Here is a 23,596-nt window from a genome sequence, read left to right on the forward strand (position 1 = left end):
GAGAAGGCTTATGAGGTCACTGTTTGTGTGCCCCTATAACATTTTATGGTGTTCAGTGTACACCATATTTTCGGGACATGTTGAGAGACGTGAGTCTGACAAGGTTGTGTGTTTTTTTTCTCATCTGCACCGAACAGCTGCAGATGTGTGCATGTGCTCCTCCCAAGAAAGTCACCTTTCTTTAGTTCTGGGTGGAATTTCTTGTTTTCTTCCTTCAGCCTTTTCTCCCTCTTCTGCCAGCATCTTATCTATAGCCTGTTGGCCTGGGGCTGTGGACAGTTCTGTGACTGGGCAGAGAGTATTACTAGAATATCTATGCTGACCAGTCCTCCTGGACAACCCAAATACTTGTCTCTGAGTTGTGATAAATATCCTTTTGCCAACCTCAGATATCTCCCAAATGGGTAGTTGCTATTTGAGAGAACCTGAATATCTTTTTAGATATCCCCTTAAGAGCCTGAAAATTCAGAGGATGAATTGAGCCCCAAATCTTTTGAAAGTCTGCTATAGTATGCAACTTTGCCTATGAGTAATGTGCTTACAGTATGCAATATCCATGTTCCTGTCTTTATATCCTTGACAACTACAGATGACCACATCTGGTGGAGGAGGTTTCTGTGATTGTGGAGATGCTGAAGCTTGGAAAGAAGGTCCCTACTGTCAAAAACATGAGCCAAATATATCTGAAAAGGAAGTCGAGGTAATAATAAAGCATTATCAGATCATACATTCTCATCTTGTTGCAAATTAATAGCGTCTGTGTTATTTGAAACATTTAACAATTTGTTGCTGGTCTTTTTTTGTATCAAACATGTTTATTGATTTTTCCATCAAAGAAACCGTATATAAGAAATATTACTTCCATAACAGATCAGCGTATACATTCACCTATTTGGACTACAAAGAATCCTGACTAATCTAAAAAAAAAAAAAGAAACACCACCATCATAGTGAATCCTTTGTAATAAGACTCTTTGCATATATCTCTTCCCCCCCCACCTCTCAATAAGTCCACTAGGAAATAGTAAGGAATTGTTGGTGTTTGCTTCGCTAGTGTACTTCTCACTTCTTCAATTAAAATTAATTTACGTTATGTTATACCACACACAAATGGGCCCAAATTGTCTAACCCACTCATTGTAAAACTTGTCCTGATACACACCTTGAGGTCTCAATTTGTAATCATTTTTACCCTCATCTTCCTATTGATGCACTCGCAGTGAGGTACCAATTTCCAATCACAAGTTAAGAATAGTATTTCTTGTAAGAGGAGAAAGTGAAGCCATGTAATCTTGCCAGATTTGCAGATGCACTTCTACTTTGGATTCAGATGCCATTTTACCCATTGTGGTTTCAAAAGTTAATAGTTTCAGCATCTTTTTTTTTTTTTTTCCACAAAAAGTTATTTTGGGTATTTCCTCTCCTACCCTTGTAGAAGAAATAGTCTTCTTGTCCAGTAAGGCAGCTTTATCTACAAATAACTTATTTTCCTTAGAAATGGATTGAGATACATTAGCATGACACCCGAATAGCCAGATTCTAGGGGTGAGTGGTAAGTTCACTTTTAACAGGGTATTTACAAAAGTTCTAATTTGCTTCCAGAAGCCATTAGTCCTGGGTCAGCTCCAAACCCCCATGTATGTAGCCTCCTGAACCAAAGCCACATTTCCTACACACTGGGGAATTACAAAGATTAGTTCTGTAAGCCCTGTCAGGAGCTAAATAGGACTGATGCAAAAATCTAAATTGAGTTTCAAGTAAAATCACATTTCCTTTGTTTTAGGAATTTTTGAAAAACAGGATTGAAATTCCTGGAATATCAAGTTCGTCGGGCCAACAAATAAATCCATCTGTCAAAACAGGAAGAAGTGTAATGTCCTGTTGAATAAGCAGTAACCTCCGCATAAATTTAGCACTGGATGATGAACCTTTTCTCCCCCCCCCGCCCCCCCATTAGGACTTCTTCAAGGGAACCTACCATACCAAAGTTAGGGTGACTACTTAGAATATTTGTAACATAGTGTCTTATTTGTAGACATGTATAGAATTCTTTAGAGTAAACCAGAAATTTAAATTGTAAGTCCTGGAAACTCAATAATGTATTAGAACCCAGCAAGAAGAGCTGATGCAGTTGCTGATACTTACCAATACTTAAAAACCGGATTGGTCATACCAGGCAAATATTGTGGGTTGTTCCTTATAGAGAGAAATGGGGAAAGTATATCTCTTCTAAGCACCGTTTTACGCAGATATGCCCAGGCTGACCGACATGACCCAATAAGTAATCTATAATCCTTCCTGGAATATCTCCCCAGCAACTTGAATTAAAGAGTTCAGTGAATAGAGACCCAGCCAGTTTTGTAGTTTAGCTTGTGGAATAAATTTAGAAGTTTCAAAAACCCTGTCAGATATGTGCCTTAACATAAATGCTAAGTTATAAAGTTGCATATTCGGACATTTTAAACCATCGCACTCAGTAGGTCTCATTAATAGCGTTAAGGGAGTCCTTGGTCTCTTCCATATGAAGTTCCTAAAAGCCCCCTCTGTATTACATTGTGATCTCTCCTACTTAGCCAGATGGGAAGCATTTGCAGTACATATAACCACTTGGACACCTCCATCATTTTCACTAGTTATATCCTATCTATTATAGAGAGTGGGAGATCACACTGTCTCTGGAGAGACGCAGTTAAATTTTTCAGCAAGGGTTTTATATTAACTTCATATACTCGACTAATATCAGCTGGAATTTTTTAATATCTGTAAGGTTTCCTTCGCAAATTTTACTGTATTTTGATTAGTAAGATTGTTTGATCATGTACCACTGTTTGTTTTGATAACCGGTTTGAGCTATTTTAGAAACCTTGTTTTCCTAGCGTGTAGCAGATGGATTCAGGACCAATGGGTATAGTGTACTCCTGATAGTACTTGGAGACGGATCAGATTTCAATCTGACGTCAGCCCTAGTACATATACCCCTGCAGGAAGTGCAGCTCTTCAGTATTTTCCATCTCCATAGCAGTTAGGGACTCTATGCATGCTAGCATAGCGTTAGAGTAAATTTTACCAAAGAAACCCAAATTGAAAAGAAATCTTACCTCTACAGACAAGCCCCGCTCTCCTGCGGTGACACCCGTTGGGTCCCTCCCCCAGTCGAGATTCCCGAGGTGATTTCCGCTATCCCTCGGAGGTGAGCCTCGGTCCGGCGGCCGAACCTCAGCGGGGACCTAGCCCCCGATATCGGGTGAGGCTGAGAGGCAGCGGGTGCAACCTCGAGCGCGGCGGTGAAGGTATTTTCCTTCTCCCCCCGCAGCCGGAGACCGCCTGGAACGAAACCGGGAAGTGCCGGGACAAGGTAAGGTAGAAATCTATTTAAAAGTCTCTGGTCTCCGAAGCTCGAGGAGATGCACAAGTCGCCAGCCGGGACCAGTGCCACGGGTTGATCGGCCCTAGCAGGTCTAGACTCCAGTCAGATCCGAGGGTCCTCCCACGTGGAGACCCTCCAAGGTGGTCACCATATTGTCTGCGTGGTCACGGTCACCATTTTGGCTCTGTTCGCCACCCTATCTGCCATCTCAATCCGTGCGCACAAATACCTCGTGCGCACAACATCGCGTGCAGAAGTGCTGGGCGCACAAGAGAAGTGCATAGCCATGCGCTCACTGTGCTGGGCGCATAACTTCGACCCGTGCGCACAACAGCGCGCGCATTACTCTGCTCGCACCAAACCTAAGCATGCTTCTTTGACGCACAACGGAGCGCGCAACTGTATTGTACGCGCACAAATCATGGCTCCACCTGAAAATAAGCTCAGAGCCTTTGCCCAGCATGCCACATTAGAGCTGCACAGCACGAGGATGCCACGGCCCTGTGTATACAGTGCAAAGAGGCCTTAGGTGACCCAACTCATGGCCCTCCCCTGCCGGTACCGGACCCCAGCCCCTCGAGCGGTACGCTGGACCTAGCATCATACAGCAGGACCCCCCCTCAAACGGTGCTCTCCAGGGACACGGCGCCCCCTAGTCTAGACCCAGCTTCTATCTCCTGGGTGGAATTCTTCCAAGGTCTGCATACCTTTGTCCTCATGCAACCGGGGCCTCCTACAATGCGGTCACAGGCACCACCAGAGGACCTCAACATGCCAGGACCCTCTATGCCCAGGGAAGTGATCCCACCGCCCAGAAGCCCCACCTTCCCTGTACGTACCAGGATCAGTCCAGACGGTGGGTTATGTCCCCCGTCCAGCAGATGGAGTCAGACAAGGCTTCGGAGGGTGCTAGCTTATAAACCAGTGCACCCTCTGTCATAGCTCAGTATATCTCTGACTCCAGCAGATAGGAGTAGGGGAACCTGGTGTTTCCCCTTCACAAAGAATTTATGTTTGGTTGTTCTTTTCTATCAAGATTGGATCAAGTTAGTGTTTAAAAAAAAAAAAAAAAAGACAGAGTTGGCGGAAAGTTTTGTGACTTGCAGGCAGGGCTGCTTTAGTCATTCCTCTCCTCCCACTCTCTCTCCCTCCTTCCCTCTCCTCTGGGGTGTGGAGTTTTTGATTTGTGATTTTTGGCTTTTCAGCACCGGAGCTGCGCTGCGTGGTGGAAGCTAGTGGTGTCAGCCTCTCCCCACTCCATCGCCGCGGACTGCCCCGCGGCCCCGAGACGTCCATTCCCTGGGGCCGCCGCAGTAGAGAGGTGGTATTCCTCTGCTGAGGTTCAGGGCTCTCGGAGGAGCGAAGTTGCACCTTCCCACTCCCTGCGGCACATCTACAACTTGTTGGCCCCTCCGCGGCTCGGCCCCCCCTTCCCTGGCCGCCTCGAGCATGCCGCGGCCGTCCCGCTGCTCGGCCTGCGGCGAGCCGGGGTCGAGACTCTCGAGGGAGAGCGTTTGTTCCCGGTGCCTTCCTGGTGGGGAGGGCACCTCCAGGCTGCTGGATACTTCTTCTCCTCGCGCTGCGGCGCGACACGGACATTGTAGGCCGGCCCCTTCGCCACCGGGAACGGCGGCCATTTTGAATTCTCCAGATCGGGTCTGGCAGCCATTAGAGGATGAAGAAGAGGATCCCGGGGATAATCCTCCACCGATTCTGCTACCGATTGCTCCCTTAGGGGACCAGGGACCCTCGGATGCCTCTCCCATTGCCCCCTCCCCCCCGGTCCCCCATCTTTTTCGCCGGAGTTCATTGTGCTCATGCACAATGCCTACCTGCAGTGCCTGGAGGCTCCCAGGACTCCCAGTTCGGAACCACCTCCCACCAAGACCCCCCCCCCGGTTAGCGGATATTCCACAGGGGACCCAGGGCCCTGCGGGGGGGGCATCGGGGGCCTCCCATGGGGCCCCTAGGATTCACTTTGCACCCCCTCGCTGGGAGGGGGGGGGGGCTCTTGCCCGGGGGGGACCCCCCGGCTCTTCCGGATGATCCCCTCTCAGAGGCACAGCTGAATGGCGATGACCCGCGGGTCCTCCGCATCTTTAGAAGGGATGAGCTTGAGGACCTTATCCCTCAGATTCTACAGGAATTGGACCTCGATCCCCCACCCGAGCCTCCGGGGCCCCCGGTGCTGGTCGTTGCTACTTCCGCCAGGAAGGGGGACCCTCTCCTGGCCGGTTTGCGCCCTCTGTCCCGGGCCTTTCCCACCCATCCCACCTTTCTTCAGCTGTTGGCCAGGGAATGGGATACTCCCAAGACCTCTCTTAAAGTTGGACGAGCCATGGAGAAGCTTTATCCCCTTTTGGAGGACTTCCTGGAGTTGCTCAAGGTCCCGAAGGTGGTCTCGGCGGTCACCAAGAGGACAACGATACCGGTGACAGGGGGCATGGCCCTGCGGGACCTCCAGGATAGAAAGTTGGAAGTCTATCTCAAACGTGTCTTTGAGGTCTCGGCTCTGGGGATTCGCGAGGCCGTCTGCAGCTCCCTGGCACAGAGGGCGGGACTCCGCTGGGTACAACAGCTCCTCACCTCACAAGACCTACATCCCAAGGAAGCGCACGAAGCAGATCGTCTGGAGTCCGCCATAACTTAACTCGCTAAACATAATCCCTCAAAAGCCTGCAAGAAATCTACGATCCAACAACTCTGGTTACCTAAACATTCCCCCTGTCAAAGACGCACATCTGGTAACCACAAGAGAAAGAGCCTTCTCAATTGCCTCACCCAAAATGTGGAATACCCTTCCTAAATTCTTACGAATTCAACAAGACCTAAAAACATTTAAAAAGGACTTAAAAACAATAATGTTCCGCAAGTTCCTCACTGACTTTCAGTCATCTAATCATCCTGTCAACTGAACTCCCAATCGCTTACCCCATAATCCACCCCTTTCCCCCTATTCCTTCTTCCCCTCCCCCTCTATCCTATTATTATCTCATTATGGACTCGATATCCATTTCTCTGATATTGTTTAACGGTTCAAATGTTTCTGTATCACTACTCATTTATTAAGAATCTGTTTACTGTTCTTACTAATGCCTAGTTACAAGATATTATTCACTTTTGTAAACCGTTATGATGGCTCAACCGAATAACGGTATATAAAACTCATCAAATAAATAAATATATAAATAGCATACGGAGCGGACGCTCTGTATGACCTCTTCCGCGTCTTGGTGAGATCGATGGTCTCGGTGGTGTCAGCGAGGTGTCTACTATGGCTCCGAAATTGGTCAGCGGATACTTCTTCCATGTCCAGTCTGGGCGCTCTCCCTTTCAAGGGCAAGTTCCTCTTTGGGGAGGACCTCGACCAGATCATCAAGTCCCTGGGGGAGAACTCGGTCCACTGGCTGCCAGAGGACCGCCAGCGGAACTTTAGGTCGTTTACTCCCTCCCGTTCTCGATCCTGGGCGCAGCATCGCTACCGTAGTTACAAACAGTCGGGACCTCGAACACAGTCTTCTAGACCCCAGTCCTGGTCTTGTTCCTGTCGCAGTCGCAGGCCCACTCGGGAGGTGGCGAGTCAGGGGGCCTCGTCTAAGACCACGTAATGATGCTGCGCCTCCCCACTCCTCGACCCCCACGGATCGGAGGACAAATTGCTCTCTTTTACGAGGAGTGGGTCCACATCACCTCGGACCAGTGGGTTCTAGATATCGTAAGGAACAGCTACGCATTGGAGTTTGCCCACCTACCGAGGGACAGGTTTCTCTTCTCCCCATGCGGCTCGAGTCCCAAGAGACTGGGGGTACAACAGACCCTGGACAGACTCCTGAGTCTTGGAGCCATCGCTCCCGTCCCCTTCATAGAGGTGGGCTCGGGTCATTATTCAATTTACTTCGTCGTACCCAAGAAGGACTGGCCCTTTTGCCCAATCCTGGATCTCAAGGAGGTCAACAAATCCCTGAGGGTCCCCCATTTCCGCATGGAGATGTTGCGTTCGGTGATCTGACAGAGGCCTATCTCCACATCCCCATCCTCAAGACTCATCAGAGGTTCCTTTGCTTCAAGATCCTGAATCAACACTTCCAGTTCCAGGCACTCCCCTTCGGGCTGGTGACCTACCCGCGGACGTTCACGAAGATCATGGTGGTGGTGGCAGCGCCCCTGAGATGGGAGGGGATCTTAGTTCACCCTTATCTGGACAACTGGCTCATCCGAGCGAAGTCCTTTTCCCAGGGACAGGCGGCGGTCTCCAGGGTCGTCAGCCTCCTTCAGTCCCTCGGCTGGGTGGTGAACTTCGCCAAGAGCTCCCTCACCCCTTCGCAACGCTTGGATTTCTTGGGAGCACACTTCGACACTCTTCAGGGCAAGGTCTTCCTATGCCAGGACAAGGCACAATCCCTTCGGGAGCAGATACAACGCTTTACTGTATTGCCAGCACCCACGTCCTGGGACGATCTACAGCTTTCGGGATCCATGGCCTCCACAATAGACCTTGTACCATGGGCCTTTGTACACCTCCGCCCGTTGCAAGCAGCTCTGCTCTCCCGCTGGAAACCGGTCTCGCAAGACTACCAGTTAGTACTCCCTCTCCCCCAGTCTGCCAAAGACAGCTTGGGTTGGTGGCTGGACCCGCGGCATTTGGCCCAAGGCACTTCTCTCGAGACTTCGGATTGGGTGGTGGTCACCACAGACGCCAGCCTGTCCGGCTGGGGGCGGTATGCGAACGGAGCTCAACGCAGGGGCAGTGGACGAAGGCACAAGCAACCTGGCCGATCAACGGCTGGAAACAAGAGCAGTGCGCCTGGCTCTCATTCATTTTCTACCCCTGGTGCAGAATTGAGCGGTGAGGATCTTATCAGACAATGCCACCACAGTAGCATACATCAACCGCCAGGGAGGCACGGAAAGCTGGCACGTGTCACTCGAGACGGTCCGTCTCATGTCTTGGGCGGAGAAGCACGTAGCGCGTCTGGCCGCCTCGCACATCGTGGGGGTAGATAACATTCAGGCGGACTATCTGAGTCGTCAGCAACTGGACCGCGGAGAGTGGTCTCTCTCCGAAGCAATGCAACTTCTCATTCATCGCTGGGGACCCCCTCTCCTAGACCTAATGGTGACATCTCTCAACGCCAAGGCATCTCTGTTCTTCAGTCGCAGGCGGGAGCGAGGTGCAGAAGGAGTAGACACCCTAGTGCTTCCTTGGCCGGACCACCTTCTTCTCTACGTCTTTCCGCCCTGGCCCCTAGAGGGCAGGGTCATTCGGAGAATAGAGCGCCACCGGGGTCCCATCATTCTGGTAGCTCCCAAATGGGCACGCCGCCCTTGGTTTGCGTATCTGCTCCTCCTGGCAGTGGACGGCCCACTCCGCTTGGGCCACCTCCCTCGATTGCTCTGTCAGGGACCAGTATTTTTCGAGCAGGCAGAACCGTTCTGTCTTGCGGCCTGGCTTTTGAACGGCGCCGCCTCCGGCGCAAAGGGTACCCTGACGCGGTAGTCTAGATTCTCCTCAAGGCCCGGAAAACTTCGACTTTGGCCACCTATGTGAGGGTCTGGAAGGTCTTTGAGGGTGCACATCGCACAAATACGCACATCTCGACAGCTACGGTTCCTAGGATCCTGGCGTTCCTTCAAGACTGTTTGGACAAGGGTCTTGCCTACAACTCCCTACAAGTTCAGGTCGCCGCTCTGGGCTCGCTCATTCAGTATGCGGATCAACCTTCTCTCCTGGTTCAGCCGGATATCGCCCGGTTTCTCAAAGGGTCTAAGCATCTGCGGCCCCCGGTCAGGGTCCCGTGTCCTTCTTGGAGCCTCAACCTGGTTCTTAAGACCCTGGCCGGGCCTCCATTTGAACCCCAGCGTACAGCCACCATCAACGATATCACGCTCAAGACTGTCTTCCTGGTGGCCATCTGTTCTGCGCGCCACATCTCGGAACTCCAAGCGCTCTCCTGCCGAGAACCCTACCTACTTTTCACGGACACAGGAGTGTCCCTTCGCACAGTGCCCTCCTTTCTACCCAAGGTCGTTTCGTCCTTTCACCTGAACCAGACGGTTGAGCTCCCGTCTTTCTCAGCGGAGGAACCAGGTCCTCTTCGTTTTCTGGATGTTAGACGCACCATAATTTGCTACCTGGAGGTCACCAACGACATCAGAGTCTCTGACCACCTATTCGTCCTGTGGTCAGGGCCGCGGAAGGGTTCCCAGGCCTCAAAGGCGACGATTGCGCGTTGGCTCAAGGAAGCCATTGTCACAGCGTACATCTGTGCGGGGCGGACTCCTCCGCTGGGCGTCAAAGCTCATTCGCTCCAATCGCAGGCCGCATCCTGGGCTGAAGTACAGTCCGTCTCCTCACAAGAAATTTATCGGGCGGAGACTTGGAAGTCTCTTCCCACCTTTGCATGTCATTATCGACTGCACCTGACGTCGTCAACCTCCGGACACTTTGGCGACCAGGTTATTCGAGCAAGGCTTGCAAGGGCCAACCCAGTTTAGGGAAGCTTTGGTACATCCCACCGTCTGGACTGATCCTGGTACGTACAGGGAAAAGAAAATTACTTCTTACCTGCTAATTTTCGTTCCTGTAGTACCAAGGATCAGTCCAGACGCCCGCCTCATTGATTACTGGGTATAGGGGATCCCTTTCTCCCTGCTCGTCCTACTCTACTCTTTCTGGTACCTGTTTGTTAATCTCAGCTATGAGACTGTTCTACAGTTCTTTCTGCAAGTTACGGTTCTGGCACGAGTTGCCTTAGTTTACGATCTGTTATGTTTCAGTGACTTGAGCCATCCTTAGTAATTGTTTACTTTGGCTTTGTTATTTTCTATACTGAGCTATGACAGAGGGTGCACTGGGCTTTAAGCTAGCACCCTCCGAAGCCTTGTCTGACTCCATCTGCTGGACGGGGGACATAACCCACCGTCTGGACTGATCCTTGGTACTACAGGAACGAAAGTTAGCAGGTAAGAAGTAATTTTCTTTTCGGGGACACAAACATCTCAGATGAGGAGTCAGAACCCCTGGAGGAAGGGGTACTCCCTCCGGGAACAGAACCCAATCAAACCATGAGACGCTTCTTCACCAAGGACGAACTTCCAGACCTGGTTACGCACAGCTTAAAAGAGCTTGTCATCCCGGGCACAAGTGCCTCGGGGAACCTAAGACGAACCCACTACTAGAAGGACTCCGTCAGACCTCCCGCTATTTCCCACTATTACAAGCCGTCCGGCAACTAATTGACCTGGAAAGGAATGCCCCAGAAACCACGTTCAAAGGGGGCCGGGCTCTGGCAGCCATGTACCCTCTGGACCCTGCCGCCAAAGATCTCCTGGCATGTCCGAAAGTGGATACCATGGTCTGCGCGGTCTCGAAGTGCACTACTATCCCAGTGGAGGGAGGAGCAGCACTCAAGGATGCTCAAGACAGATGTCTGGAATCTATCCTCAAACAGTCCTTTGACGTCTTCGCTATGTCTTTACAGATCGCGGCCTGCTGTTCCGTGGTGACATGCGCCTGCTTAGCACAGACTAGGAACAACACTCTTGGGGGAAGCTCTGGAACCAGCCGTATCATTCCTCGTGGACGCTGCTTCGGATCTGGTACACACAGCAGCTAGTGGAGTCTCATCCGCCGTGGCAGCCAGAAGACAAATCTGGCTCCGAAACTGGTCAGCCAACGCATCCTCCAAAATGAGACTCACAAGGATGCCTTTCAAGGGAACACTCCTGTTCGGAAGCAAACTAGAGAAACTAGCCAACAAGTGGCTGTTGCGGCTACCAGAGAACAGGAATAAGAGAAACCAGCGAGCCTTCCCCCAAACCTCCAGGGGCAGAGAATCACAGCGCTTCAACACATATAGAAGCTCATATCAAGCGGCCCGTCCCGCAGGCCGGAGCCAGTCCTTTTGGAACCAGCACAATAAAAGGGGAGCCAGCTCAGGCCCAGGTCCCAGCCGCACCTCACAATGAAGATCAGCCGACCCATCCAAAGTAAGAAGCCATAGGGGGCAGACTGGCTGTATTCTACCAAAGATGGGTTGAGATAACTTAGGACAAGTGGATCCTATCCATCATTCGAGAGGGATATTACCTGGATTTCCACCCCCCCCCCCCCCCAGACAAGTTTGTGGAATCTCCCTGCCACGACCCTTCCAAGAGAATGGCAGTGGAAGCTACACTGACCAGATTACTAGCCTTAGAGGCTATAACACCGGTGCCTCCACAACAAATAAATACTGGCCATTATTCCAACTATTTTATCGTTCCCAAGAAGGAAGGAAGGTTCAGACCTATCCTGGACCTCAAGGCGGTCAACCGTTACCTGAAGATTCCCCACTTCCACATGGAAACCCTACGCTTGGTAATAAGTCCGATATGACCGGGAGAGTTCCTTACCTCCCTGGATCTGTCTGAAGCCTACCTACACATTCCGATTCATCAAGAGCTTCAGCGTTTTCTACGCTTCTCGATCCTGAGCCGTCACTACCAGTTCCGGGCACTACCTTTCGGGTTAGCCACTGCACTCCAGACGTTCACCAAGATCATAATGGTGGTGGCAGCAACATTGAGGAAGGAATCCGCGTGCACACTTATCTAGACGATTGGCTTAGAGCGAAATCCCCAGAGGAAAGCCACCAGGCAACCAACAGAGTCAAGACTACTAGAGAGCCTCGGGTGGGTGGTAAACACAAACAAGAGCTGCCTGCAGCCTTCCCAATCTCTAGAATACCTGGGAGTCCGGTTTGACACCAAACAAGACAAGGTCATCCTGACACCAACAAAGAGATCAAAACTGATGACCCAGTTATGAACCCTGTTGAGCGAACTTCGCCCCACAGCATGGGATTACCTACAAGTTCTCGGCCTCATGGCATCCACACTGGAAGTAGTCCCATGGGCACGGGCTCACATGAGACCCCTTCAGCGCTCACTTCTATCACGATGGAATCCACTGTCCCAGAACTACACCGAATGGCTTCAGCTCTGAACAGATTTCGGGCCCAACTACGATAGTGGCTACAAGAAGCCCATCTGAGCCAGGGAACGAGACTATCCTCCCCAACCTGGATCCTACTCACCATGGATGCCAGCCTACGAGGATGGAGAGCACACTGCAGGAACTAACCGCCCAAGGGCAATGGAACAAAGAGTCGGGATGGAATATCAATCACCTAGAAGCCCGGGGCAGTCAGACTAGCCTGCCTAAGGTTCGGTCACAGACTCCGAGGCAAAGCGGTCAGAGTAATGTCGGACAACACCACTACAGTGGCCTACATCAACCGTCAGGGAGGAACCAGAAGCCAACAGGTGTCTCTGGAAATAGACCCCCTAATGTCATGGGTGGAAATGAATCTTCAAGAGATCTCGGCCGTCCACGTTGCTGGGAAAGACATTGTTGCAGCGGACTACCTCAGCAGAGAGAGTCTAGATCCAGGAGAATGGAAACTGTCAACCACAGCATTCCAACTGATAGTAAACTGTTGGGGAACAACAACCATGGACCTCCTGGCAAGCCGGTCCAATGCCCAGGTACACAGTTTCTTCAGACGCAGGCGGGAACCCCAGTACTAGGAAATTGATACCCTGGTACAGGCTTGGCCACAGGAGACTCTGTTATACGCCTTCCCACCGTGGCCCCTATTGGGCACGATCATCCACAAGATAGAACACCACAGGGGGCCACTACTTCTAGTGACCCCAGACTGGCCAAGAAGACCATGATACGCAGACATGCGAAGACTGCTGACAGGGAACCCCCTGCCGCTACCTCCACACATAGACCTGCTCCAACAGGGACCAATCCTCCACGAGGATCCAGCTCGATTCTCTCATACGGTCTGGCCATTGAGAGGACTCGCCTGAGGAGGAGAGGATACTCGGGGGCAGTAATTAACACCCTACTCCGAGCACGCGAGTTCTCCACATCCCTAACATAAGGATTTGGAGAGTATTCGAATCCTGGTGTGAGGACCACGACATCATACCACACTCAGTCAAAATTCCTGCGATTTTGGAATTCCTTCAGAACGGTCTGCAGAAGGGATTGTCCCTCAACTCCATCAAGGTACAGGTGGCGGCCTTGTCATACTAAGGAACCAAGAGCGAGAGCGGCAGCATAGCCTCTCACTCGGATGTCTCCCGCTTCCTGAAAGGAGTCAAGCACATCTGCCCACCACTAAAGTGGCCAGTGCCTCTTTGGAACCTCAACCTGGTCCTAGATTTCCTAGCAGGAACCTCCTTCAGACCTCTCCGCGGTCTGTCTCTCCGACTATTAACATTGAAAACAGTCTTCCTACTGGCAGTCTGTTCAGCTCGTCGTATATCCGAGCTACAAGCACTGTCCTGCCAGGAGCCATTCCTCACTCACCCCGGGAACCATCCAGTTACGCACAGTTCCGTTGTTCCTCCCCAAAGTGATGTCTCACTTCTATCTCAACCAAACCATCTTGTTACCATCACCAGATGAGCATAAGAATTCGGAAGAGGCTCGAAGTCTATGACATATCAATGTCAGCAGGCTCCTAGTAAGATACCTGGAAAGGTCAGAATCCGTATGAAAGACGGACCATCTATTCGTCCTTCACAGCAGGAAGAAGCAGGGGGAAGCGGCCTCGTGAGCAACCATAGCTCGCTGAATCAAAGGAGTCATCAAGGCGGCCTACGTGGAAGCAGGCAAGCCACAGTCTTTACAAGTCAAGGCCCATTCTACTAGAGCCCAGGCAGTGTCCTGGGCGAAAACCAAGATGCTGTCACCCGCCGAGATCTGCAGGGGGGCGACATGGTCCTCCATCCACACCTTCTCCAGGTTTTACCGCCTGGATGTTCAGGCTTGGGAGGACACAGCATTTGCAAGGGCAGCCTCCCACCCGGTTCGGGAATAGCTTTTATACATCCCATTGGTCCTGAGTCCATCTGCTACACGCTAGGAAATGGAGAAATTACTTACCTGATAATTTTGTTTTCCTTAGTGTAGAGAGATGGACTCAGCATCCCACCCACGGCTGCCGTTACTCATGGAATTCTCGGGGGACATCCTGGGAGCGAGTGATTCAAGGGTAAGCAGTGCTTTCCTTCATCTAGGGCACCCATCCTACCGGGTGTCGATGTTTCTCGGTTGAGGGCACTGGCGATCTCCAGCTATAGCCAATTCAACCAGTTTAAATTAAGCAGGTTAACCAAGTTATAAAGTTAATCAAGTTATTCAAGTTATAAAAGTTAGTCAAGTTATTCAAATTAGTCAGTCACACATACATCCACAATGCTTTTCAAGGAGAATACTGAAGAGCTGCACTTCCTGCAGGGGTATATGTACTAGGGCTGACGTCAGATTGAAATCTGATCAGTCTCCAACTGCTGTCAGGAGTACACTATACCCATTGGTCCTGAGTCCATCTGTCTACACTAAGGAAAACGAAATTATCAGGTAAGTAATTTCTCCATTTTCCACATGCAGCTTTCTGAATTGTATCGCATATATCCTATGACTTAATTATGATTTATATTCGAAATTCTTATAGCTGAAACCTACTTACAATGTAAATATTTAAAAAGTAACCTTCTAAACTACTGAAATTTAAATGGTTAATTTTATTTTATCTTTATAAACTGTAATTTCATAACCATGCGTAAAGCATTGAAAACCAGTATAAATACACAGAAAATGATAAATCAGAATTGTTTAAAAGATAAATACACGAAAAAGCTGTTTGCAGCTGGGGAGGGAGAAGCTCTGTCATGCTTGTGCGCTCTCCAGGATGGCCAGTAGCAGCACAGCCTGACCCATCAAAGAGAACTGTGCAGCATGTTGGGAAAGGGGAACCCAGAAGTTGGCCAGGGGCCCCCTTGAGTGGATCCATGGCTCGTGCCAGTAGTTAAGTTAAATGAATAAAAAGTAATACTTATGCAGTCATTTAAGCAGTTAATATTTTACATCCATAAAACCTACAAGTATACTTAGTATTTTAGCTGACCAACTGCTTTTTAAGTTGATGTAATAAATGGGATAGGATTAGCGCAGTGGTTTAATTTGGCATTAGCACACATTTTCTGTATGCTAAAATTACTTCCGATTCAAGAAGGGTTTCAGCACACACAAAATGTGCTTAGTGGGAAGTAAAATAAAAAAAAATAAAAAAAGAGCTAATTTTTGCACACTTTGAATGTTAGTGCACACTAATCATCTTAGTGCATATTATAATCATCTGCATATGACGTTACTACTCATGCAGGAAAGTGTGCTAAAAGTTAACTCACTTTTTACTTCAGTTTTAGCTCTGAAACTTCTGCCCCTGATATGAAATTTGAACTTCCATTTACTTCTACTGGAAGTAAATGGAAGTTAAAAAAAAAAATCAAAAAAAAAAAATCACTCACCAACAACCCTGGGGTTTCCAATTTTGTGACCCTATGGACTCGGAATCCCCAGTTTGTTGACCCACTGACCCAGGACCCTTGTATGTGGACAGCTAAGGTCTGGAACCCCTCTACCCTTAGCAACTTTAAAAATGGTGCTGGTTCAGCTGAAGTCATTGATCTCGGCTGAACTGATGCCATTTTATTAAATGGCTGGCAGGGCAGAAAGGATAAATCATTCTACAGGTAACTATGTAATGGGATATGTAAGCTGCCTAGATTTGAGGTGGAGGATCAGTGAGTGTGTGGGAGGTGTAAGGTGGGGGGCTTTGGGGGATATATGAGTGGGTAGGGGAGTTAGGTGAATGGGAGGTAGCGAGTCTGAAGTTCTCTTGTCCGTGGGCAAAGTCTCTTTGCCTCAGGAGGTGTCTGGGCACTCGGGAGTGGATCAGAGTGTCTGATTTTTTATTTTTTTTTTTTTAATTCAGTGGTTAGAGATGTGAGTTAAGTTTAACTTCCATCTCTAATTATTGAAATTTAAAATGGAAGGAAAATTAACTTCAAAGATAACTTTACTTCTGGCTTAGCACACAATTTTAATTATTCTGCTCTATGCATTTTATTTGCTTATACATCAAAAGTAAAGTGAAGATTTACCATGGTAGCAAAAAAGATCAGTGCTAAAACTCCATGGATGATTCTAGACAATCTTTCAGCCAATATTTTAGCTAATATCTTCACATCTATATTCAAAAAGGAGATCGGTCTATAGGAGTACTATCCCTACCTTCTTTAGGTAATACCAGCCACCCACATAGAGGGTGCTAAATTCCCTCCCTCTAGAAGCTCATTATATGCCTTTCTTAAGGGACCCACTAGCTGTGCCACAATTTCTTGTAGAAATGTGCAGTATAGCCATCTAAGCCCTTCACTTTATCTACTTTGACATTTTGTATCGCTATAGAAATTCAATGTTCTGCAATCATCGCCTCCAGTTGAGCCTGCTGTTCTATTGATATAGACTGTAAATCTGTCCTCTTTACCTATTCATCTATTTCCCTCTCCCTAATTGTCTCTTCTTTTGCATACAGATCTTGTTAGAAATCCCTAAATCACTTAAAAATATTTTCAGGATCATACAATAACTCTTCCCCCCCCCCCCTCCCTTGTATGGTAACAATCTGCTGCTGGGTTGCCCTTTTCCTCAATTTTAAAGCAGCTTAGAAGCTTAGAAGCCTTGTTTCCAAATTCCTAAAACGTCAGCTACACCAACTGCATCTGATGACTGATTACATACAGAGAAAGAGCCCTAATTTTTCCCTGTTCTTGCTTGAGCTTCTTTAATACCCGCGAGGACCCCGTCAACTTATGGGAGAGCACCAATTGCCAGAATGAATTATACAGGAGAGAGAATTGTTCTGCTGTCTTTTTTTCTAGTTGCTGCCCACTCTATCAATTTTCCCCTAATGACCGCTTTAAGAGCATCCCACACTATGCTAGATGATATATTTCCAACATCATTAAACTGCAAGTATTCCTCAATATCCTTCTCAATTGCCCCATCACCTGCTCATCCTGTAAGAGTGCCTCATTCAATTTCCAATATTTCAAATCCAAAACACAGATTGTCTTCATAACTTAAGTCAAATAGGCTCGTGGTCTGTCAAGACCATGGCTTCTTTATCTGCCTGGACTTAGCTGTTCCATAGGGTGGCATCTAAGAGGAAAAAAAATCTATTCTGGAGTAGGATGAGCGTGGGATAGAAAAAGCTCAGAGGCTCTCCATCCATCCACCACTCCTAATGTTCTCATTAAAGACTTCAATTTCAGCCAATGTCTATTCATTGTGAGACCTGATCACGCTGAATTGTCTAAGGTGGGTTGGAGCTTAAGATTAAGGTCCCCCCCCATCAATATTTTCCCACGTGCAAATAGTACCAACTCCTCTACAATATTATCATAAAAAGGTCCCTGTAAGTATTAGGCATGTATATATTCACCAATGTGTATTTGGATCCTTCCAATGAAATATTCAAAAACAGATGTCTCCCCTCTATCCCGCATAAATTCAAACATCTGCACCACAATTTATGAAAAATGATCCCCACCCTACTTCCTAGCCTTTATGCAATTGGAGGCGAAAAAGTCTTGAAGGTAGCCTTACGAAGGAGTAGCCTTTCGTCCCTCTCAGGTGGGTCTCATGCATAAAGAGATCAGCTCTGATTCTCTTCACTTCTTGAAAAAGCAACTGCTGTTTCCTGGGGATGTTCAGTCCACAGATGTTTAGAGACATAATACGATCAACGGCCATATACTTTACTAAGCACAACTCTCAAATCCCACAAAGTCGCTCCTCTCTCCTCTTGTGTCATAAAATCCCTCTCACCTCTTTCCCATCCTGCCCCCTCCCTACTCCCTCAACAGACCTTCAAGAGCTCCCATCTCCCCAATCAACATCACCTCTGTCCTTCCTGTCCAACAGAGATGCCTCCCTGTGGAAGAATAATGTCCTGACCAGGACTGCTGGAAAGCTCTTTGTCAGCCAGCCATACTGGAGGACAGCACAGCAAAATAAATAAAAAACAAGATTTTTTCTTCTTTTTCCTTCTCCCTTCTTCCTCTTTTTTAAGGAGTTCATGCTCTCACTTGCTCTTCAACTGTCATCCTTTATCTCACAAAACTAAAAGTCCCAAAATATACAAGTACTCAAGATTCTGTAGTAACCTCTGCAATGGATCTCACTTGCATCGCCATTCTGCCTGAAGTCATGCATTCACATGATGCTTTGAAGCCTGTGGCACCTGCTGCCGCATAGAAAAGTCACACTTGACATCCCGGGAGAAAGAAGCTTTAGTCTTTATATACGATATGCCAGACTGGAGCAGACCAAGGGTCCATCAAGCCCAGCATCCTGTTTCCAACAGTGACCAATCCAAGTCACAAGTACCTGGCAAGTACCCAAACATTAAATAGATCTCAAGCTACTATTCCTTATTGATTAATAGTAGTTTATGGATTTTTCCTCTATGAACTTATCCTTGCCATCATTTGTTGCCATTGATTGCTCAGAAGATAGTCCTTCCTCAGCATCTTGCACTGTACAGGCCCTGTAGTTCGTTCCACCAACAGTAAAAGTCAAACCAAAAGGTAATAGCCATTGGTATCGGACATTGGCTCCACTCAATTTGGCAGTACAGTTTTTCAACTCCATTTGTCTGTGCAAAGTCGTCAAGGCCAGATCCTGATAAATTTCTATTTTATGCCCTTTTCAGACCAAATGCCCCAGTGATCTTGCCTTATTAGTCAGTCTTTCCTTGATTGGGAAGTCTCGCAAGTACAGCACAATAACTCTTGGCAAATTATTTCACTGGGGACCCAGGGCCCTATGTGCGCACTCTATTACAGTGGATAGGGTCTCCTCAGTTACCTGCTCTCCAGCTGACAGCAGAGCTTTACATATTTTCAGGGCCATCTCTCGGCAGTCTTCATAAGCCTCAGACTTGGGTAGGCACTGAATCTGGATATTATTTCTGTGGGACCTATTCTCTAGGTCTTCAAGTTTGTCCATTATCTCCATGTTAGCCTCCTCTAGCAACTGCTTGGCTTTTTTGACTCCCTCCAGGCTGTCTAAATGCTCGTCAAGTCTGTGCTTCTCATCATCAACTCTGCCTCCTATTTCTTTGACATCACTTTTTAAACGAATGATTAAATCAAGGATTTCTTCTTTAATGGAGGCTTTGTCTGCTCTCACCTGCTGGAATCAAGTTTTCATTTCATCTCTGCTCACTCCTGCAAACTCCTTCTGTGTGCGCTTCTTGTCTACCACCTCCTCCAAGTCTGAGAAGGCCTGCTCCTGCTCCCTCACTGGATGCTGCTTCTCCCACGCTTTGGGCCTGCCTCTCCCAGCGATTTATTTTGCCATGCTCCTGCAAGATTTAGCATTGCCTTGGCCTTGTTAGAACTCGTGTCTTCCCACTAATGGTAGCTAATTTTGGCACTTTCAAAAATTTTTGATCAGAACTGTACTCTCCAATATGTTTTAAATTAGCTACTTGCTAACTTCTTGGAGTGCCCCTATTCTAGGGATGTGCATTTGTTTCATTCGTTTAATTCGTTTCATTCATTTCATTCGTTTCCCATTAGATGTTAATTAGATGTGCATTCGTTTCATACGTTTTATATTACATACTTGTATAGGAAACGGATGAAACGAATGTACATCCCTACCCTATTCCCTTTGTCTGAGAGAGTAAATAACTGATTTACATTTACCTGTTCAAGTCCTTTCATGATTTTGTAGATCTATATCATATCCCCCCACCTCAGCTATCTCTTCTCCAAGCTAAATAGCCCTAACCTCTTTAGCCTTTCCTCATAGGGGAGCTGCTTCATGCCCTTTATCATTTTGGTTTCCTTCTCTATTTTTTCTAATGCAGCTATATCTTTTTTGAGATGTGGTGACCAGAATTGCACACAGTATTCAAGGTGCAATCTCACCATGGAATGATAAAGACATTATGACATCCACCATTTTATTCGCCATTCCCTTGCCAATAATTCCTAACATTCTTTTTACTTTTTTGACCGCCACAGCACACTGAGCTGACAATTTCAGTGTATTATCCACTATGATGCCTAGATCTCTTTCCAAGGTGGTAACTCCTAATATAGAATCTAACATCATCTAACTATAGCAAGGGTTATTTTTCCCTATATCCATCACCTTACACTTGTCTACATTAAATTTCATCTGCTATTTGGATGCCCAATCTTCCAGCCTCACAAGGTTCTCCTGCAGTTTATCATAATTTTATTTTATTTTTTTATGTTATGCTTTTCAGCTCTCTGCTTGAGATTTAATTACTCTGCATAATTTTGTCAGCCGCAAATTTGATCACCTCACTTGACGTACCCCTTTCCGGATCATTTATAAATATATTAAAAAGCACCGGTTCAAGTACAGAGCCCTTTTTCCACTGTGAAAACAGATCATTTAATACTGCTTTCTGTTTTCTGTCTTTTAACCAGTTTGTAATCCACAAAAGGACATCGCCTCCTACCCCATGACTTTTTAGTTTTCTTAGAAGCCTCTCATGAGGGACTTTGTCGAATGCTTTTTGAAAATCCAAATTCACCACATCTACCGGTTCAACTTTATCCATATGTTTATTCACTCCTTCAAAAAAAAAAGTAGGAGATTTGTGAGGCAATACGTACAAACCAGGTAAAAACCATGCTGGCTGTGTCCCATTAAACCATGTCTAACTGTTCTGTGATTATTACAAAGAATAAAGTTTCCATGATTTTTCCAGCACTGAAGTCAGGCTCACCAGTCTATATTTTCCCAGATTATCCCTGGAGCCCTTTTTAAATATCGGGGTCACATTGGCCACCTTCCAGTCTTCAGGTAGAACAGATGATTTTAATTATAGGTTACAAATTATTTGGTAATAGGTCTGAAATTTCAATTTTTAGTTCTTTCAGAACTCTGGGATGTATACCATCTGGTCCAGGTGATTTTCTACTGTTCAGTTTGTCAATCTGGCCTACTACATCTTCCAGGTTCATCATGATTTGGTTCAGTTCATCTGAATCATCACCCTTGAAAACCGTCTCTGGAACAGGTATCTCCCCAACATCCTCATCAGTAAACTCCGAAGCATAGAACTTGTTTAGTCTTTCCGCAATGGCTTTATCTTCCCTAAGTGCTCCTTTAACCCCTCTATCATCTAACAGTCCAGCTGACTCCCTCGCATGCTTTCTACTTCGGATATATTTTTTAAAAATGTTATTATGAGGTTTTGCCTCTACAGCTATCTTCTTTCAAATTCTCTCTTAAAGGCTGATGCACATTTTTAGTGCGTCGCTATTGCGTCCAAACTTGGCACCCTCTTTTTCAACGCACATCCACCTTTCCTGGATGCACGATGCAGTAGGCAAATTATATATCGAGCAAAAAGGAAGAGCTAGGAATAAATTGTGCGTCAGCATGTCCATGGCATCGGGCGTCCAGAAGATGTGGCTGTGTGCAGATTAGGAAAATGGATGCTCAATTAATGGGGATGATACTAAGTAGGAGGAACCACAGAAAAACAGTATTTTGGGCTTTTGTGGATTTTTTTGAGACTGCTTTGAATGTGTAAAGACTTAACACAATCCCTGGAATGGCATTAAGTTTTCCATGTTAAAATGTGCGTATAGGGTGCACAGTGAGGTTTTGCTTTGGGGGTAATAGCTAATAGCCTTATCTAAATGGCATTTACTTGTGATGAGTGCTATTAGCTACGCGCTGGTTTGTATGTGCATTTTGGGAGCGGTAATCCCCTTATTACATCAGGTGTTAGCCTAGCGCATCCAAAACGCGCATCCAATCGCTGGTTAAGCTGTACGCTAGCCTGAGCGTACGATATTGCATCGGCCTGTTAGTCTGTCTTATCAGTGTCTTACATTTAACTTGCCAATGCTTATGCTTTATCTTATTTTCTGATGGATCCTTCTTCCAATTTTTGAATGAAGCTCTTTTGGCTAAAGTAGCCTCTTTCACCTCACTTTTTAACCATGCCGGTAATCATTTGGCCTTTCTTCCACTTTTCTTAATGCATGGAATACATCTGGACTGCCCTTCTAAAATGGTATTTTTTAACAATGTCCATGTCTGTTGTACACTCATAACCTTTGTAGCTGCACCTTTCAGGGTTTTTTTTTTTGGGGGGGGGGGGGGGTGAACTATTTTTCTCATTTTCAGTTTCCCTTTTGAAAGTTCAGTGCTTCAGCTGTGGATTTACTTACTGTCCCCCTTCCAGTCATTAATTCAAATGTGATCACATTACAAAAAATCCACAAAAGCCCAACGACCTTTGTGCGCCCCTACAGCCCCTAAGGACTCCTTCACACTCAATCACTTTTCCCGCTCAGTTAATTCTCAATTAAGTGCTCCATCCCTCTCAGTTATCACTTCCCGCAGAGACTAGCCTCATCCAGCCATCATCGACTTTCCTTCGTCTTCTTTATTCTTTGGGGCCTCAACTACGATCATGTTCCCTATCCCCATCATCAAAAATCTCTACAATAACCGAAAAAAACGTTCTGACTCTACACTCCCCCAACTTAAGCGTCTGATACCAATTATGACATCCCCTTTAACTCAATTCCTTGGGCTCTCCTTATTCTCACTAACACTCTTTAATGCCCAATCAATGTCGAAAAAAACACACTTAACTATCTCCTGGATTCACAACCGGATATATGTACTATCACAGAAACCTGGTTGAAACCCACAGACCTAGCTCTTATAAATCAACTACCTCTCCATCTCTTTATCTATTCAATACCTAGACCTAAAAAAAGAGGAGGGGGACTCTGCTCAGCTGCAAAAAAAGAGCGGAGACTATCCCTACAGATCACGATACATACCTCCCGTCTGGAGGTTGCCCTCTTTAGCTCAAAACTGCTCCAAATTTGTCTAATTTATGCTCTGCCCGACATCCTAGATTCGGATCCATCTCCACTCATTGAGCTCATTGCCAAACACATCAAAAATGACACCCCAGCAGTCATCTTGGGAGACTTTAACCTTCACACCGATGCGATCCCCCTATCTTCCAACTGCGAAATGCTACTATCCTCCTTCAAGGCTATGGGATTCTTACAAATCGTTAAAAGTCCCACATACAAAGCGGGGCACACACTGGACCTTATATTCATAAATTCCGGCCTTACACTATCTTCCCCACCTCTTTGCTCCCCTGTCTCATGGTCAGACCATCTAATGATCACAGCAGATTTCTGTATCAATGACAACCCTGTGTCACCAATCACCAAAACCACAATTCATTACAGGAACTCTTGCTCCATGATAGACCTTACCTCCCATCTTTC

The 23,596-nt window shown here is 47.1% G+C and overlaps 1 protein-coding gene across 1 annotated transcript in view; it reads left to right on the top strand.

The window, feature by feature from the left end:
- Positions 1-23,596, top strand: part of UBR2 (ubiquitin protein ligase E3 component n-recognin 2) — a 426,990-nt gene that overhangs the window by 59,257 nt on the left and 344,137 nt on the right. Inside the window, 1 exon segment of the mRNA XM_029593304.1 lies at positions 590-700. Coding sequence (XP_029449164.1) covers positions 590-700 — 111 coding nt within the window.

Source organism: Rhinatrema bivittatum, chromosome 3 (assembly GCF_901001135.1).
Source record: "Rhinatrema bivittatum chromosome 3, aRhiBiv1.1, whole genome shotgun sequence".
NCBI lineage: Eukaryota > Metazoa > Chordata > Amphibia > Gymnophiona > Rhinatrematidae > Rhinatrema > Rhinatrema bivittatum.